The following is a 19,520-nucleotide window of genomic DNA, read 5'->3' on the forward strand; positions in this document are numbered from 1 at the left end:
GCCTGCCATTTTGCAACTGCTTCTTTACACGTACACATTAGTTATACTGAAGGAAGTCCGAGTTTGATAAACATTATCAGAAAAGGAGAGGAGGGGCGCCTGGGTGGCGCAGTCGGTTAAGCGCCCGACTTCAGCCAGGTCACGATCTCGCGGTCCGTGAGTTCGAGCCCCGCGTCAGGCTCTGGGCTGATGGCTCGGAGCCTGGAGCCTGTTTCTGATTCTGTGTCTCCCTCTCTCTCTGCCCCTCCCCCGTTCATGCTCTGTCTCTCTCGGTCCCAAAAATAAATAAACGTTGAAAAAAAAAAAAAAAAAAAAAGAAAAGGAGAGGAAAAAGGGAAACCTCCTTTCTGATGTGTCCTATAAACAAGAGATGTATTCTGCTTCATATAAGTAAATTAAAATCTTCCATCTGTTTACTACATAATAGCTACCTGAAATATCCCCTTTGGCATCCAAGCCCACATCTCCAGAAGAGCGCTGAGAAGAAAGTTTAGGAACTGTTTCTGCTGTTCGGTTGAATGTTCGCCTTCTCCTTCGTAAGCCACTAAGTTTTCCAGCATCTTCAACGGACTGATTTAACACAGATTCTTCCGCTAATAAGTTTGATTCTAAGAAGGAAAAAAAAAAATCTTTAGACAGCAGAGAAACCTTCTTGACTATAAGATGTGAGGGTAGGGAGGGGATTGCTTTGTTTTCAGTTTTGTTTTTAATTTTTTTTAATTGTTTTATTTATTTTGAGAGACACAGAGAGAGTGAGCAGGGGAAGAACAGAGAGAGAGGGAGACACAGAATCCAAAGCAGGCTCCAGGCTCTGAGCCTGATGTGGGGCTCAAACCCACAAATCATGAGATCATGAACCATGAGATCACAACCTGAGCCAAAGTCGGACACTTAACTGACTGAGCCACCCCGGCGCCCCTTCAGTTTGTTTTTTTAAAGCCTTGGTAACTTTCTTTAACTATTACTTAGGCTCTTGTGGCCTAGATTCAAACCTTACTATTAATAAAAAGTTTTGGAGGATAAAGTGATCCTATAATGAGGCTTCACTATTCTAGGAAGAATGAACTGTATTAATAAATGATGGAATCATCAGAGCAAATTCACCATGTGCTATATTAAATATTAACATAATGATTTCAGTTATGGAAACAACAGGCTACCCACTTACACTGGATCATTAGAAAGATTTCCAAGAAAGACTGTGGTACTTGATTGTCAATATCAAAGGAAGGAGGAGCATATAATAGTTCTAGTTTATAAATGAGGGTTTGCAAAAAGTGAGTACTGGTAAGAAAAATCTGCAAACAACCTAAAAACCTCATTTTTGTCTTTTTTTTTTTTTTTTGACCTTTCCTTCACCAGATTTTTCATTAGAAGCTCATTATCCAGTGGCCAAACTAACTTTTGAATAACATTTTCTTTGCTCCTGATTAGGAGTTTAATAATGAATAGCCAAGAGAGAAGAGCAAGAAAAATAACCAACAAACTAGATAATCAAGCCTTACTTTACCCTGAGCTGACTGACCCCAGCTTTTCTTTAACCAGAATTAATTATGTTTATGTATATATATATTTTTTTCTCATGTTTTATTTTAAGGAATATCCAAACAGAACTATATCACTTCCCCAGTCTAGTCCCTACCTCCACCAAATCCATACACGTACGTGTTACCATTGCTAAGTGGGCCTGCATAAACCCAAGGAAGCTGCATTGATAAGGATTGCGGGGTAGAGGTGGGGCCACCAAGGAACACCAAGTGCATATTTGTGGTAAGTTATGCAGTTTCTCACTACAGTCAGCCTTCTTGGCTCCTTGCAGGGAGTGACAGCTCCTCACTGTGTGATCTTGGACAAGTCACTTAACCTCTCTCTCTGTTTCAATATTTATTCTTTAGTAAAATGGAAAAAAAAATAATAGTACCTACTGCACAGTATTGTAATAGGTTGATATTTATAAAGCATGCAGAACATGTCAGGCATATAATAAGCATAATATGAATGTTTGTTAGACCAATGAAAATTAAAGTTTCCAAATTCCAAGTCAGGTAGTTAGGATCACTTCAGTGGGAGTCAATTCAACTTCATCTGCTGTGAATCCAAATGAGGTTATCAATCTGTTTTGTTAATATCTTTACAAAAATAGATAAACTAAGAAATTTACAAACCAAGCTGTCTGAAATAGTCCTCCAATGAACTCCAGGAATTCTTTTCAATTAGAGATTTGATAATGGCCCATGGTTGTTTTCTGTACTTCACATCTGTAGAAACTCTAATAAAATACGGAGAAAAAAGTTTATTTAAAGGATAGAATTTAGTTCTATTATAGTTGTATTTATAATCTAAATGTAAGATATGTCCACTGGAAAGCCAAAGGACTCAAAGTCATTAAGACTATGAAAGAAAATTTATGCACTGATGACAACTTTTTAGAAAATTACTATATGCTGCTAATAATTTCATGAAATTTTCCTTCTAAGTACTTGGCATTTTATTTTTTCCTTTCTCTAGCCCTGAATTTTCTTTACTTAAACGGCAATAAAGGCTCAAAATAAATTCTAAGTTTTCTAAATGCCTTGTATAAAAAAATCTCTAGTGGTCATAAATTAGGTAAAAGTAACTACATTAACTAAGACCAGGCAAAGCACATGGTGGCACATCACTATCTTTAATACACCAACATTTCTTATTTCCATTGCAGCAATGTGCTCACCATGTGCTCCTCAAGAACTCACAGCTGCCTTGACATAAAACAGGGTCCTGTGACTAGTTTTGGCCACTGGACGGTGAACACAGTTCTAGAACTCTCTTTTCCTGTAGCAACTGAAACAACACATATTCTGGATGGTGCAGCTACAGAATGTCAAAGTGTTCATCAGTTTGTGGCCTTGAGTAAGGAGCTCCACCCCTCTGCTGACCACTGGTGGTCATATAATTTGAGCAAGAAATAAAGCTTGGTTGTCTAAGGCTACTGCTAAGATTTTAGGATTGACATGTTCCAGAATAAAATCTCACCTATCCTGACTAATATTTCATTTACGATATTCATTTACGATAGCTCACCTCAGCCGGCATTTCTGTTTTGAGGATCGGATGATATGGTATCTGTTCAGGGTATAGAAGTAATCATGGTAGGGAACATCATGTGTCAGTACTTCTGAATCTACCAAATAAAATTGTGCTTCCCGACTTTCTTTATACAGTGTCTGTCAAAATAAGATTAAACATTTTTTTTGCATGTTCAAGTTTAATATATCAAATTCCTTGCCAATTTAGAACACATACACTAAAATTACAAAAGACATGAGAAGCCTATATACAAACCCAGAAGAGCCTTCGTGTTGGCTATGCAATCTATGAATTGAGAAGATGGGACCTGCAGAAAGAGTATTTGTTGCCTGTCATTTCATTGTACCATTATTTTTTCCTTCTTTTAGGTATGAGGAGGAGAGTCTCTTATGTGTGTCATTAGTTTATAAAAATTTTTAAATGTTCCTGATAGGGGAACAATTTAAAATTCAAACTGGATGAAGCAAAGACCCACCCCAAAATTCATAAAAATTTAACAATCACCCTTCACCAAAAAAGTGAAGGAAGCTTGGGGCACCTGGGTGGCTCAGTTAGGTGTCCGACTTTGGCTCAGGTCATGATCTCGTGGTTCTTGGGTTCGAGCCCCACATCAGGCTCTTTGCCAACAGCTTAAATCCTGGAGCATTCTTTGGATTCTGTGTCTACCTCTCTCTCTGCCCCTCCCCCTCTCATGCTCTGTCTCTATCTCTCAAAAATAAATAAAAATGTTAAAAAAAATTTTTTTTCAATGAAGAAAGGGGACAACCAAAGAAAACACTGCCTACCTTAACAGGATTTGGAGTGGTTACTGGTCAAACCTTCCTCATTTTAACCATACCCTTTCAACCTATCCTGTAACATTATCAAAGATTCTCCAAGGTCAAAATACCAAACTCTTCTTAAATAAGTCCTTTTAAACACTGGACAAAAACCGTAATAGCATAACTAGTTCAGATGTTAAGATATTTTCTAACTATTTGCAGAGCAGATACACTATACCTCAACATAAATTGGTCAAACACAAACTCTACTATAAAGACAGTGCCACACTGGCCAGAGTAGAGCACTGAATATCTTATCATCTCTTCCCATACATCACAGCACCCCTCTAGTTATTTGGCTATAACTCTTGGCATGATCCCGTATATTGGATTCCAGTAGTGTTCTTTATTAAACCATTTATTATGGAAAAGTTAAAACATACACACGAGTAGAAATGAGGTATAATGAACCCTCATAAACTCAACAGCCAGCTTCAACTACGTTAACTCTTGCCCAGTCCTGCTTCATCTGTACCCCATCCCCACATTCCCTCCCTCTACCACCATGCTCTCCCTGGCTAGATTACTTTTAAAGGATACCCCAGATATCAGAATAATTTTATTCATAAATATTCCAGTGTATCTCTTTATTTCTTCAGTGTGTCTCTTTAAAAGATATTCTTTTCTTTAAAATACAGCTACAATACCATTAATATATGTAAAAAATTAGTAATTCCTTAAATCTCCTAAATATATTTTTAGTTGGTTTGTTTGAATTAGGGTTGGTTGATTTGGTTGATATGCCTCTTCAGTCTTTTTTAATCTGTAATAGTTTCTCCTCCCTTTTGTTTTGCCATTTATTTCTTAAAATTGTCTTGTTAACTGGGGACAATGACAGGTTTCTCTCTTCCCACATATATGATTCTTTTGGAATACTGATGGAGGAAACATACCTGCTTTTCAGTGGCAGTGGTGCACTTTCCAGTAAGTGGATTATTAAGGATTATAGTGTAGGTCATGGTTCTTAGTTGATCACCTCCAGGTTCTATTTTCCAAGGGGTGGACACTACATCTAATCACAGCAAACGTAAAGAGTTGGTTCTAAAACTCTGAAGAGTATGACTTGAAATGGAATCAGAGGTAGGGCTTTTTTTTAAGTATAATTAACATACAGTGTTGTATTAGTTTCAGGTGTACAAAAAAATGACTTAACAGTTCTATACTTTACCCAGTGCTCATCATGGTAAATGTACTCTTAATCCCCTTCACCTATTTCACCCATCCCCCCAAACACCTCCCCTCCAGTTACCACCAGCTTGTTCTCTGTATTTGAGTCTGGGGTTTTATTTGTCTTTTTGTTTTCTCTTTTGTTTTCTTAAATTCCACATATGAGTGAGATCATATGGTATTTGCCTTTCTCTGTCTTATTTCACTTTGCATTAATACTTTCCAGGTTCATCCATGTTGTTGGAAAGGGCAAAATCCCATTCCTTTTTTTATGGCTGGGCAATATTCCATTACACACACACACACACACACACACACACGTACGTATACATACACACACACAGACACACCAACACCATCATCACCTCTTCTTTATCCATTCATCTGTTGATGGACACCTTGGCTGCTTCCAGATCTTTGCTATTGTAAATAATGCTGCAATAAACACGGGGGTGCATATATCTTTTTGAATTGATGTTTTCATTTTCTTTGGGTAAAAATCCAGTAGTGGAATTACTGAATCAATGGTAATTCTATTTTTAATTTTTTGAGGAACCTCCATACTGTTTTACATAGTGGCTGTGCCAGTTTGCACTCCCACCAACAGTGCACGAGGGTTCCTTTTTCTCCACATCTTCAACAACACTTGTTATTCCTTGTGTTTTTGATTCCAGCCATTCTGATAGGTGTGTGGGGTATTTCACTGTGGTTTTGATTTGCATTTCCCCAATGATTAATGGAAAGAAGTAGTTTTTAATTATTTAAATTTTTATTTTTGACCAGTCCTAATATCCTTTTGACAGTGTTATCATTTTAACATTAAAGAATAGTAAAATTAAATGTAAGGCCCTCTTCTTGTATGTGACATATTCCCCATCTTTGATCCATTTACTTCTAAATTGTTGTCTATTAACACACTTTCTTTCTTTTCTTTAGAAAAGAAAATTAAAAGTTGTTTCATCTGTAGGCTTCATTTTAAAGTCCCCAGTACCTGTGAAGAGAAATATTAGCACCAACCTTATTAAACACAAACAGAACAACACTTTAACGTTCCCATCATTGAGGACAAAACCTTGAAAGACATTTGCCATTATGCAACAATAAGACCTTGATCCCAACTTGTGGAAAAATCATGTAATGAGAAATCATGTAATGTTAATGGCTTATCTGTCAAAATCTTTAATCAAGAAGGGGGCTATGAAGTGTAATGACATAACCTTTTCCAAGTTGAGAAAGCTATAGGATAATCTCTGTATTAATGGCAAGATCTGTTAAAAATTCTCTCTTAGGGGCGTCTGGGTGGCTCAGTTCAGGGGTGGCCAACTTCGGCTCAGGTCATGATCTCATGGTTCATGAGTTCAAGCCCGGCGTCGGGCTCTGTGCTGACAGCTCAGAAGCCTGGAGCCTGATTCAGATTCTGTGTCTCCTTCTCAGTCTGCCCCTCCCCGACTCACACGCTATCTCTCTCTCTCAAAAATAAATAAACATTTTTAAAAATGAAATAATATATATAAATATATAATTCTTCTTATTTTCCTAATAACTACACAGTGAGTAAAAATAACTTTGAAGAGAAATATATTTTTAGAACATAGCACAGGTCGTTTAACAAGGCAAAGACTACGTAGGTATAGGTAATGGCATCGTGAACTCTTTTGCAAAGATCTGACTAAATCACCTAATGCTGTTCACACAAATGGACTTAGGCAATTAGTATACTTGACTGCTATTTGTCAACATCTTAAAATACAGAAGACTTATCTAATCTATCAACCATCACCAAAAAATGAAGCAAAGCTTTGTGATATAGACAATTTTACTCAACTTCTTTCATATAGCTAGGCCTTGAGATTTTTTGAGGGACCCTGAAGCTGCATTTTGAGTATGTGGAAAAAAATCTTACAACTAAACTAAAAAGGCAGTATCACAAACTATAGAATCTACCCTACAGAATTATATATATATATATAGTTATTTAGTTATTTTTAATAATCTCTACACCCAACATGGAGCTTGAACTCATGACCCCGAGATCAAAAGTTGCATGCTCTTCCAACTGAGCCAGCCAGGCATCCCTACCATACAGAATTTGCTGTAAAAAATAATTTATTTAATTGTCCATGAAAGAAGATACAAAATTTATTCTAAAATACTTTTCAAGCAATTATTTTGGTCCTATGTCAGTCTGTTTCAAAAAAATTATACAAATAATCCATTGTTAATTAGCAACATAATTTTAAGGTATCATTGGATTCTACTATAAAATTGCACACTACTCAACAAAAAAACTATTAACAAGGGTAAAAGTATGTCTTCCACTTGTATTGTAACCAATGGTACCAACAATCCTACTGAATCATGTACCAGAACATCATATAATTAACAACATTTTGGACTAGTCAAGCCCCCCAATACCTAAGTAAAGCTCATCATGATATAAAAAATCAGGGATGAAATTATTTTTAAAATACAACAATGTACAAAGGACACATCAGCCACTTGATATACTGAATTAAAGTAATAAAAAGCAGGATCTGCAGAATCCTTTATGAATCCTTTGATGTAATAAAGTTTTAAAATTGGCAAATCTTCATTCCATTAGGATGGCTGTTATCACAAAGACTGAAAATAACAAGTGCTGGCAAGGATATGGAGAAATTGGAACCTTTATGCATTGCTGGGGAGAATGTAAAATGATGCAGCCATTCTGGGGGGAATGTAAAATGATGTAGCCATTATGGAAAACAGTATGGCCATTCCTCAAAAAGCAACCATAGAGTTACCTAAGGATCCAGTAAGTCCACTTCTACATATACACCCAAAGGAATTGAAAACAGGGACTCAAACAGATATTTGTATATCAGTGTTCACAGCAGTATTACTCACAATAACTAAAAAGTAGAAACAACTCAAAACTCCATCAATGGATATGAATGGATACACAAAATATGTATATACATAGAATGGAATGATATCCAGCCTTAAAAAGGAATGAAATTCTGACACATGCTACAAGGATAAACCCTGAAGACACGCTAAGTGAAATAAGCCAGACACAAAGGGACAAATATTGTATGATTCCACTGATTTGAGGTACCTAAAGTAGTCAAATTCGTAAAGACAGAAAGTAGAATGGTGGTCATTAGCAGTTGGGAGAAGGAGGAATAGAGATTTATTTTTTATTTTTGGGACAGACAGAGACAGAGCATGAACGGGGGAGGGGCAGAGAGAGAGGGAGACACAGAATCGGAAACAGGCTCCAGGCTCCGAGCCATCAGCCCAGAGCCTGACGCGGGGCTCGAACTCACAGACCGTGAGATCGTGACCTGGCTGAAGTCGGACGCTTAACCGACTGCGCCACCCAGGCGCCCCGAGATTTATTTTTTAATAAGTACAGAGTTGCAGTTTGGGAAGATGAAAAAGTTCTGAAGATGGATGGTTTTGATGATTATACAATGTCAATGTGCTTAATGCTACTGAAACGAACACTTAAAAATGGTTAAAATGGTATATGTTATGTTATATACATTTTACCACAACAACAAAAAAATGGTGAATTTTGGGAATGGCTATATGGGTTTTATTATACTATTCATGCAACTTTTCTGAAAGTTTATAATTTCCAAAATTAAAAAGTGGAATAAAAAGACTTAAAACTGAGTTTTGAATTACAAAAGCAGTGTCATACAACTGCTAACAAAGATTTAAAAGAACACCTATTTAGAAGTTCCCTAATTAAAAAAAAAGATCAAGTAGTGCTGAAATTTTAGTTTAGTGCCGAAATTAAATTCATAAATAATTGACTATACAAAATCTTTTCATGAAAAAAGAAATACTTCTTAGTATTTTTAAAAAGAAGCCTTTGAAATGTATTCTCAAGAAATAGAACTTTGATTACCAGGTAACAACTTCAGAAGATAGCAGAATGGTGTACAGTAAGCAGATTCTCTTTGGGGGCAAAACTTCTGATGAATTGTAGGTCTAAACAGCACCATTCCTATTACTGTCTATACTTGTAATTAGCCAGAAGCTTTTGCTTCCAAAAGCCATTTATAACATCAGATAGCAAACACAGTCATCCATATTGAAGCTAGATAAATATCAGACACCTGGTATAGTTGTGAGTCAAAGAACAAACTTCATTTAGTACCAGCATGGAATAACATACTAGTTCCTCGGGGGTCTTTGCAGCCATAAACATGACAGGGCAATATCAACAAGCATCATCTTAGAAAATTAAGAAAAATAACATATCCAACTATTTTGAAATATCAAGTTCTCCAGGTAGACATAAATAGCAAGAAAATACAAAACAGATTTTGAAGAGATATAGTTAAATATAAGCTACTGCATGAAGAGGAAACTTTATATTCCTCAGATATTCCACATTTTTAAAACTAGAAGAACAGAAAAAAATGATTTTTTAAACAGAGAGTTCTTAATTACAAGACTCAATTGCTATCAATTAGAAATCACTTTGCTATACTACTCTGAATAAGAATAAATTATTTTTTGTATCTAGAATCCATATCAATGATATAATCTATGAATACATAGAAGTTTCAAATAAAAGAATAATATCTAATGGTTAATAAAGTGGCTCAATTATAAACTATATTTAAAACTGACTGTAGAATAACTTTCTCTTTGACTATGTCAAGTGATTAAACTTACATGAATCTCTGCTGCTGCTGTTTTATAATGTTTTATAGCAATCTAAACCATGTGCTCCCAAGGTTTATAAAATATTTTTGAATATTTAGGATAAATTCAGTTTCAAACTATAAGCTTATTTGAGATGTTTAGCAAAATAGAACTTTTAACACATAATCAGTGCAATCCTTTTTATGAGTCTAACTAATTTCCTAACTGGAATATTTTTTTTTTTTGGTATTTTCATTGAGATATACCATAACCATTGCAATCTAAGTGTACGTCTAGCTCCATGAATTTACACAAAGAAAACACACATGTGTACCAGATCAAGATAGACTTTACCAACATCCCAAAAGTTCCCTCCCACTCTTTACCTGCCCAATTCTCCACACAGCAAATACTATGCTGATTCTATGTCCATAAATTAGTTGTGCCTGTTTTTGAACTTTATATAAAGAAATCAAAGTATGTACTCTTCTGTGTCTGGCTTCTTTTGCTTAACATTATATCTGTGAGATTTACTGATATTGTTACAAGTAGCAACGATTTGTTTTTTTTGTTTTTTTTTTCATTGCTAGTATAGTAATCTTTTGTGTGAACATACACAATTTGTCTATCCATTCTATTATCCATACCCACCATATATTACTGGTGGGTATCTGGGCTGTTTTGTTTTGGGACCATTATTAATAATGCTGCTATGAACACTGTAGAACATGTCATTCAGAATACACATACCTACTAGTAGAATTGGTGAGTCATAGAGAATTTTTATGTTCAGCTTACTGCCAAACCATTTTGCAAAGTGATTGTACCAATTTACACCCTACTAGAATCCAATTGTTCTGCAATAGAATCCTTTTAAGTTAGGTTCAAATAACTGAACTGGTACATTAATAAATATATAGGGTTTTAGTTTTCAAAGGGTTTGAACCTCATTGTAGGTAGGATCTGACTAATTGAACAATTACACTGCTCACATGTAAATTTAACCAAAATGCTTAAATATTAGTTTATCTATCACCAAAATAAAATCAAAGTCTAATTTTCCCCCTGACAACATAAATTAATTTGTATAGACTTAACTCTTAAAGGATAATAAAATTCTCCCAAATTTATCATTAAACACAAAACCAACCTATTATATTTCTAGAATCGGCAAATCTCTGCATGAAGCGTGAACTGGTGAAGAGCAATTCAAACATTCTCTCAGCACTGATATGAAAAACACGGTTGATAAAAAGTCTTCCATGAAGATCTTTCTCAGGCATATTTTCTGGGGAAACAACAGCAAAAGGAAACAACAACAAAAAACACAGGACTGGAAGGGAAGAAACTAAGGAATGGTAATTTCAAGATTTCGTTTTTGCTTGTTTGTTTTGGCACAAAATGGTTTTTAAATGTGATTACAATGATCAGCACATTCCAAAACACTATTAAAACTCTAAATTGGCATTATATACATATGTACTGTATATAATTATACATAATATATATTTAATTAAACCATATATGATCAATATTTCAGTCATCAAAACCCTAAAGATATACAAATATTTAACCTGAATGATACCAAACTCTTGTACTACATCACTCAAAAGAATACTTCAAAAATGATAAGGTTAATACTGGGATATATAGGGATGTATCTACCACAGCAATTAGCAGGTCCTATTTCTGAATGGTCATACATTCAATAGATATTAAGTCATGAGTGGCTCTAATATCTGCTGCACTCACCAACTTGGTAGCCTGAATAACGTTTCAAACCTGACTTAAAGCCACCTGCCCCAAGACAAGTCTTATCGTATTCACAACCTATTCTCAATACCATACGTTAAAAGAACTAAGAAATCCTTCTGAAAAGTATTCTTCAAAGCTAAGTAGAGCCCAGTGGAATATTTAATTTTTCTGGGAACCTGATAATGATGATGATGTTGAAAACTACCAGTAGCAAATGAAGAAGCAATATCTGCTCACCTCTCCTCATACTCCCTGGAAACATTATATAAAGTAGCCCATGCTTATATGGTGCTTACCATATATCAGGCATTGTACTAAGCACCTTACAAGTACCCATTCATCTTATCCTCGCAGCAATCCTGTGAGATGAGTGGTATTATCATCACCTTCATTGTATAGATGAGGAAACTGAGGCAATGAGAGAGAATTGCCAAAGCTCCATGGCTAGTGAGTGACTGAAATGGAATTTGAATTCACTACAGCTCCAGGGCAACACAAACTTAACCTCTATTTTATTGCCAGGAGTTTAACTTAAAAGAATCAAAAAGGAAATTAAAAAAAAAAAGACAGCTAGGAATAAGAATCTGATAAAGGAAATAGAGTAAAGCAATCCAATATGAAATTTTAATGATTTCAGGACTAGGATTATTTATTATTTCAAGGATTACGCTCCATCAATACAGAATAAAAACTGTGACAAAAGCCCCCCATATTACAGATATCATGCTCTGACAACTGTCTGTGTAGGCCATCTGTCAATATTAAGCCATGGGAAGCAATCCGGTCAAGCAAAAGGCAGTAGTTTAAGAATCAGAAAAACTCTTCTAGTTCTGCCTTCACCCCAACTATTCCTTTTTCTCCCTCATCAAATGATTTGTGTTTCTCTATTTTGCTACAGGTGCAAAGAACTTAGGGATATCAGACGGATATTGATTTACCTTCTCCCTGCAACAATACTTTGTGTAGGCAAAAGCTAGTCACAGAAATTTCAAATAATGGCTCCTTCCACAGAGAAATAAATCACTGAAACTAGGTAATATGCTAAGGTTTTCTGAGATAACTTCCCAATTAGGCTTGAGAAATAGCTTTTTCTGAAATAGAATGTATGTTCATTGAAAAAATTACTGATATATTCACAAAGAAAACAAACAAGTATAGATGATTCTATTAATCCTGTTCATTTCCTTCATGAACTTATCCTGAATTGTAATTATTATCTTTACTGGCCTGTTGACTTGTTTATTGCCTCTCTCCTGCATAAGACTCTAAGTTCCATCTGAGTAGGGGCTATGTCAATTTTAAACACCTATATACATTATGTATTTGGCACATAAAAGTGTTAAATAACTATTTCTGAATGAATGACTACTGAAAGTGCTTTAAAAAAAGTATCTTACGGTCAATTTTTATTTACAGGACTTCCATTTTGCAACCATATTTTTTAACTTTTTATTTCGGAATAATTTTAGATTTACAATCAATGAAGCTCGGTGTTATTGTTACCCTTTTCCAGTAATGTCCTTTTTTTGTACAAAGATCCAATCCAAAATACCACACTGCATTTCATTGTTTTATCTCCCTTATCTCCTCCAGTTGTGATAGTCCCTCACTCTTTCCTTGTTTTTTAATGGCCTTACACACTTGAAGAACTCTGGTCAGGTATTTTGTAGAATGTCCTTCAATTTGGGTTCATCCGTTTTTTCATGATTGCACTGGGGTTGTGGATTTGGCGAAGAACACCCACAAAGGTGAAGTCCCCTTCTCATCAAACTCAGGGGATCCAGGGTATCAGCATGAGTTATGATAATGGTAACCTTGATCATTTGGTTACGGTGGTGTCTGGCAGGCTCCTCCTCTGTAAAGTTACCATTTTTACCTTTCCATATTCTGTTTGTTAGAAATGCGTTAGAACTAAGAAATTTGTTAGAACTAAGCTCAGCCCATGCTCAAGGGAAAGAGAATTAAGCTCCACTTTCAAGAAGGGGGAGTATGATCGCTTCTCGGCCTTTTGGCTAAGATCAAGTGTAGAAGGGGGAGTATGTATGTATATTATTTGAAACGCTGTAAGGAAGGCTTGTGTTTTGTCCCCCATTTACATATTTATTTGATCATTTGTATCAGTATGGACTCATGAATAGTTATTTTATACTTTAGGTTATAATCCAATACTATCATTATATATTTTGTTGCTCAATTTTTTTTTTTTACTTTGGCCATTAGGAGCTCTTTCAGGTTGACTCCTATGCCCTTTTGATACACCTCTTTTTTTTTGAAGCATTTCTTTACTTCTGGCCCTACAAGAAACTCCAGCCTCATTTTGCATATTCCCCACCTCAGCCCTAGAAGCAGTCATTTCTCTAAGGAACTCTTAAACTGTAATTTTTCAAAAGTAAGTTTCCTATTCACATTTATGAAGGAAACAAACTATACTCACATAAATATTACATTTTCATATTTCATTTAAACTCAATTAGTTGATCAATTATTCTATATTATGACTGACAAAATGGAATTTGTGGTATTACTATTAGAAATTAATAATACCTTTTGTATGGAAATTAATTCAAGGAAGTAAGAACCTGAAATAAACTATTTCCATCTGGGATTATTTATGTATGACATTCACAGTACTTTAAAGCCTCCTATCCAAGTAAGATCACCAGTGATATTACTGTGACATATGAAGCTAGCAAGTGGTATTTCAAGTAGGGAAGGGAACAGCGCTCAACCTGAGAGCAGGTTACTATTTCCAATAAAGAAGAAACATCTCTTGAATTGAAAATATTCAAACCTATCAGTTTGAAAGTAGCCAGTGGAAAGGATGGGAAAAGTGAGTCAGATAAATAAATATGAGAGGGACATGGGCATGAATGGAACTAAAACCCTATGTGGACAGTGTTTTGAGAGTTCACGAAAAATGTACCAGATAGGTATGCAAGAAAAGCAGATTTGGAGTTTAATTAAGTAACTAAGGACGCACAATTTGTTCTATCCTGTATCTTCTTAAAAACTGGTGACCTGCTGTCTTCTTGACATAGTTTGAGGGCTTTCTTTACATGTGAAAAACCAAGTTCAGTTTGAGAGTGTTGTTTAAAAACCTGCCTCAGGTAACTATGTCAGGGTTACCTGGTTTAGTCTCATGGTGCTTCCCTGATGTGCTAGACTATTTCATGGCTTTTTCTCTGCTTTCCCCAGAGGCTTACTTGTCCTCACCTTTATTAATTAGCATCACCTGATATCTGATTCCTATTTTTCTTTGCATGAGTTTCCAATTCATCTTGGTCTGTCAGCTGTAGATCATGGATTCTAATTTTGTTATTATGTGCCCCTCACCCAGCCTAATCTTTGCCTCACTTAGCTTCCATTCTCAACATAAGTGACTTTGGTTAGGGCACCCTGTCACACCAAGTTCTGATCTAAGCAATTAAGACTAAACTTAATTTTGTCATGACACAGCCCTGGTATCTCATGACATCAGCCAGTTTGTCAGCTTCCACTCAAGGCTCTACCTCCTGGGGCAGATGTTTCACAGACTATCCGTGACACGCATAGAGCAGGGCAGGTGAAAGAAGTAAACCCTGATAGCAACAGAAATGTTATTTTGGCCAAAAATACAGCCACAATTTCATTATACTTGTAGATGTGGATACATTGTGTCAACTCATCTTCATCTGCCAGGAAACTCCTAGCATCTTCTCAAATTCTCTGCACTCCTACCCAAAACTGAGCATGTAGTTAATAAGCTGCAGAAAGCCTATCAGCAACAGCACTCTAGATAAACAAGGTTCTTCTACAGCTTATTCTATGAAATATTATGTATCAAATTTTCAAGTTCATATATGGCTTAACAGATTAAAACACAATGCTCAGCATTTTGTTCAGGAGGTGGCAGCCCAGAACCCATTTCTGGAAGTACAGAAATATCCCTAAAAAGGCTCCCTTCAATCTTGGTGGGTGGCCTAAGCATAAGAACATTAAAAAAAGAACGAGTCAAAGCAGATTCTAGGCTAACTTTTCCTATATGGGCTTCAGTTAAACTCCACATCAAAGGGAGCACACTAGTTTCAGGCCCCTCTGTAAGATATCTCATGAGGATACATGAGTCTAGAAGGAGTCTCTCCTTCAAAATGGTACTCTCCCAAAGATTACAATCTGTAGGTGGCAGAAGAGAGAAAAAAAGGAAATCCTCTCATTTTCTCACTCAGACTGCTTACAATGGTAGATCAAAATACTATGATTTTAAATAAGATGATGTTTGGTTTAGAATACTCTGCCATCTACCTAACTCTCCCTAAACCCACACACAGATTTCCTGGGATGGTTTTCTTCTTTTGACCTTTCTTATTTTCCCCCCTTCACTGATTTCAAGTATCTTCATAAGGTCACAACTTCCAGAAAATAAAAAATAGATTCCTTATAATAGCCACTTATGATAAGCCTGAAATTTTGAAGTCTACTTAGGGGAAGCAACAGAAGTACTTGATTTGTTATCTAATAAGGAAAAAGTCATTACGTGCACCTTAAAGAAAACCTCCACAAAAGAAGGTTAAATGTTACATGTAAAGTCTTAATGCTGTAAAACCAGTCTTTAAAGGGACATCAGCAAGAAGGAAATGTGACCAGGGCTAACATGCAATACAGCAACTACACTGCTGTTATTCTTTATTTCTAGATATGAACACAACTTCTATGAGATATATTATCCCTTATGTAACTTATCATTAATGTTAATTTTTTAGGACCAATAAGGAAGCTTCTTTTTGAGGACCATTCTTATAAAAGAGCAGGTGAGAAAGAAGAGGGGGAAAAATTGTTTTGGTGTCACTTACCTATCTGGCCACTGGGTGCCAGAGTAGGTCTTCCTAAAGTCAGAGGTTCAGTCAGGCAGATTACTAATTCATACACACTGCAGCACACCAGAGCATGAATGGTAAGGACACTAAGAGAGTCTAGTCATTCATGGAGCTCAATCCTCTTAAAAAAAAACTCTCAACTATGTTTTCAAAAGAACTCAACAACTGTCCAAATGCATTCTATGATTTTTAGGAACTACTGAATTTTTATTTACATTTTCAAGATCATGGATTTAGTTTTCATTAAAGATACTTACTACAGTATTCCCAAACCAAAGTCTAACTTGATTTGGATTTGGTTTTCAGAGATTGGGTCTTGGTTTGCTTTTGGATTTGGATTTGATTTTAGATTTGACTTGGATTTAGTTTTGGTTTTCATGGATTTTTCACTTACAGTAAAAGACTTCAGGAGATCCCATACCAGGTCTAATCTGAATAGTAACTGAACTAGTAAATACAGTCATGTCCTACAGATCGAAACCACTATAATGTCCCCATTCCCGATATTCTGAGCATTGCCAGATAGAAAGCAGATACAGTAAAATCCACTGGCTTTGTACCCTTTCCTGAAAGTGGAAAGTAGCCACTACTCGGTATCTTTCCCAATGTCTCCCCACTGACTTCAGATGTCAACAATCTTACAGTGAAAAAAAAAAAAAGAAAGATTCCTTAAAATGCCCACTTAGTAAGTATGACAAGCCCCAGGTTTTCAGTATTAACTTAGAGAAAGTAGAACATGATTTTCTATGAAATTTCCTTTAAGCAGCTGGGTTTTATTTTTATTATATTCTCTACTTTTGCATCTCTCTCTTTTTCCTTCTTCTTCTTCTTTTTTTTTTTTTTTTTTTTTGGTAGTCAAAAGAAAGTACAATTATGGTGTCTGTAACACCATGCAGATTTTTATTCAGGTTTGCTTTTCCATTGCTACTGCTCCATCTCCATTGACTTCCGGCTTGGAATTTTAATAGCTAAATGTGATGGAAATCCTCACAACCCAGGCTTCTGAAAAGTGGAGATGGGTTAGATCTGGCAGCTTCTTTCCCCTATTTTCTATCAACTCCCACCATTCCTTTGGTTTTTTATAGAGTGAGAATGTGAATAAATTCTCAAACTGCACTCACCCAATACAAAGATAAACATTAAGAGACATAACTGAAATGTTATTAAAATTTATAAGAAATTCTTTACCTTCATCAACAGAATCTGAAGTGCTGCTTTTGTCCAGAGAAAGATATTCATTTTTATTCAAGTCCAGTGATTTTGATGGCACTCTACTTAACCTCTTCTCTGAAGTTAGTAAAGGACTCTTTTTGATCTGTTTCTCACTTGGGGGTTCCTCTTTCCCTAACCCCTAAAAGGAAAACAATCCAGTTTAAAAAACAGATTATTGGCTTAGATTTTAAAGTGAGATCTTTAATAATAAAGACTCTTGGAAATACAGCTCTTTGGAAAATGTGTTTGTTATGTTTGCATCACATTTCCAATACAGTCCATAAATATTGGTAAACAACAATATATGATAATATATTCTGAAATCATCTTCTGACACAGTACTGAACAATAAATTTAAGAAGAACATCATATAAGAAGAACTCACAGTCAACATCACGTGAATCACTTGAGCAGAAGGGAAAGGGGAGCAGAGAACAACAATAATAGAGCAGTAGATTCTTTAAAGTGGGCAAGGGAGAGAGGAGTCAAACCCGATTAGTGTCCCCAGACAATACCTGCCCCATCATCTCAAGGAAGAGAACTCCCCCATTCTCAAGACCAGTAACTACAGGGAAAAGAGAAAGCAAATAAAGAGAATAAGAGTCACATAAGAGTACAGTGGAGGAAAGAGGTTCAACAGGAAACAATTTCACAGCAAACTCCTAAGAACACAGTTGGCTTTGCTGTTAAAGAACTAAGGGATTGGGCATTAAAATATATTCCATATATGATGCTATCTATACTTTCTGAGAATGGTTTAATCAAGAGATGTCGTTTCTATAATAAATTTAATGTTAGGCATTAAAGTATGAATGCTATTGCTATGTTAGTATTCAAGTAGAATAGCATTAAAATTAGGTTTAATAGACCAGCATAAAAAATATCAACTACATAGCAAATTACTTTCTTGCATTGAAAGAAGCATATCTGTAATCCTTACACTTCCTGCCCCAGATCTTTGAGTAGCAGTGAAACTCAGGGAGGATACGGGTTTCTATTGGCCACTCAGAGAACAGAATAACAACTGGGACCCAGAACACAATTTGTGAAAGGATTAAACTACCCTCATCAGAGAACTCATTCTTCAAGCAGAGATTACTGCTAAAATTGAGACTTGATTTATTTGGGAGTTCCACACTGCAAAGCAACATGCCTACTTAGCTGATCCAGAGCCTCTTTAGTAGATGCTGAGTAAGTTTACACACATATTTCTCCTGTTCTTTCTAATTAAGGTATGGCTCCTATTATAAGGAATATAGACAAATACTTGTAGGAAAAGTAACAGTCACTATCTTTTCGTGGTTGACATTTGAACAGTTTTTATTTGTGTTCTTTTCTATATTTCCTGAATTTTTACAAAGAATATTAATTTTATAACTTAAGAAAGACCTATTTCATCTTAGAAAAAAAATGTTATTTCTCACTTTTTGTTATTTCCAACTTTCTTACAAGTAAAAAGGAAACAAAGTTAGTGACATATGATATTTGTTGCCATATGAGAATCTATCTCATCATACTGTTCTTGAATGCAAAAAAAAAAAAAAAGGACTGAACTATATTGTATCCCATAACCTGAAAATGACAATGAATGTATAACCAATCTTAAAACATTAAAATCTTCCTCTACATTCCATTCCCTTTCCTTAAATGAAATATGACCTCCCTCAGGGACAAAACTAGAAGGAAGAACCAATGGATTAACTATTCTAAGAGCGGGTACAGAAGACAATGTCAAGAACGTTGTAAGAAAGACTCAAGATTAGTAATTTTGAGAATCTAATCCTCAAAGTCAGACTTTTATAAAAGGATCAGGAGACTGCAAGAGACCTCCTGTCCTGTTACCTCCCCAAATTTGAGTGGTTTGGTTTTCTCCATGAGAACATACAAAAAGATTAGCATCCAGAATCACCTCCCTTACTACAGTAGTAAGTTCCTAAGGGTCTCTATATAAATAGTTTTACAAGAGATCCACAACACAAAATCTGACTGAGATAGATGAATG

At 35.5% G+C, this 19,520-nt stretch overlaps 1 protein-coding gene and 1 pseudogene across 1 annotated transcript in view; one reads left to right on the forward strand and one right to left on the reverse strand.

The window, feature by feature from the left end:
- Positions 1–19,520, reverse strand: part of GRAMD1C (GRAM domain containing 1C) — a 101,419-nt gene that overhangs the window by 9,648 nt on the left and 72,251 nt on the right. Inside the window, exons 9-14 of the mRNA XM_047099880.1 lie at positions 17,495–17,657; positions 10,849–10,986; positions 4,781–4,899; positions 3,061–3,203; positions 2,166–2,269; positions 432–608 (exon numbers count right to left, since the gene is read on the reverse strand). Of these exons, the coding sequence (XP_046955836.1) occupies positions 432–608; positions 2,166–2,269; positions 3,061–3,203; positions 4,781–4,899; positions 10,849–10,986; positions 17,495–17,657 (844 nt within the window). The remainder of the gene's footprint in view (positions 1–431; positions 609–2,165; positions 2,270–3,060; positions 3,204–4,780; positions 4,900–10,848; positions 10,987–17,494; positions 17,658–19,520) is intronic.
- Positions 13,446–13,596, forward strand: LOC124527464 (uncharacterized; annotated as a pseudogene).

The sequence above is a fragment of the Lynx rufus genome, unplaced genomic scaffold, assembly GCF_022079265.1.
Source record: "Lynx rufus isolate CCGP_SWC_20201006 ecotype Redwood Valley unplaced genomic scaffold, mLynRuf1.p SCAF_5, whole genome shotgun sequence".
In the NCBI taxonomy this organism is placed as follows: Eukaryota; Metazoa; Chordata; class Mammalia; order Carnivora; family Felidae; genus Lynx; species Lynx rufus.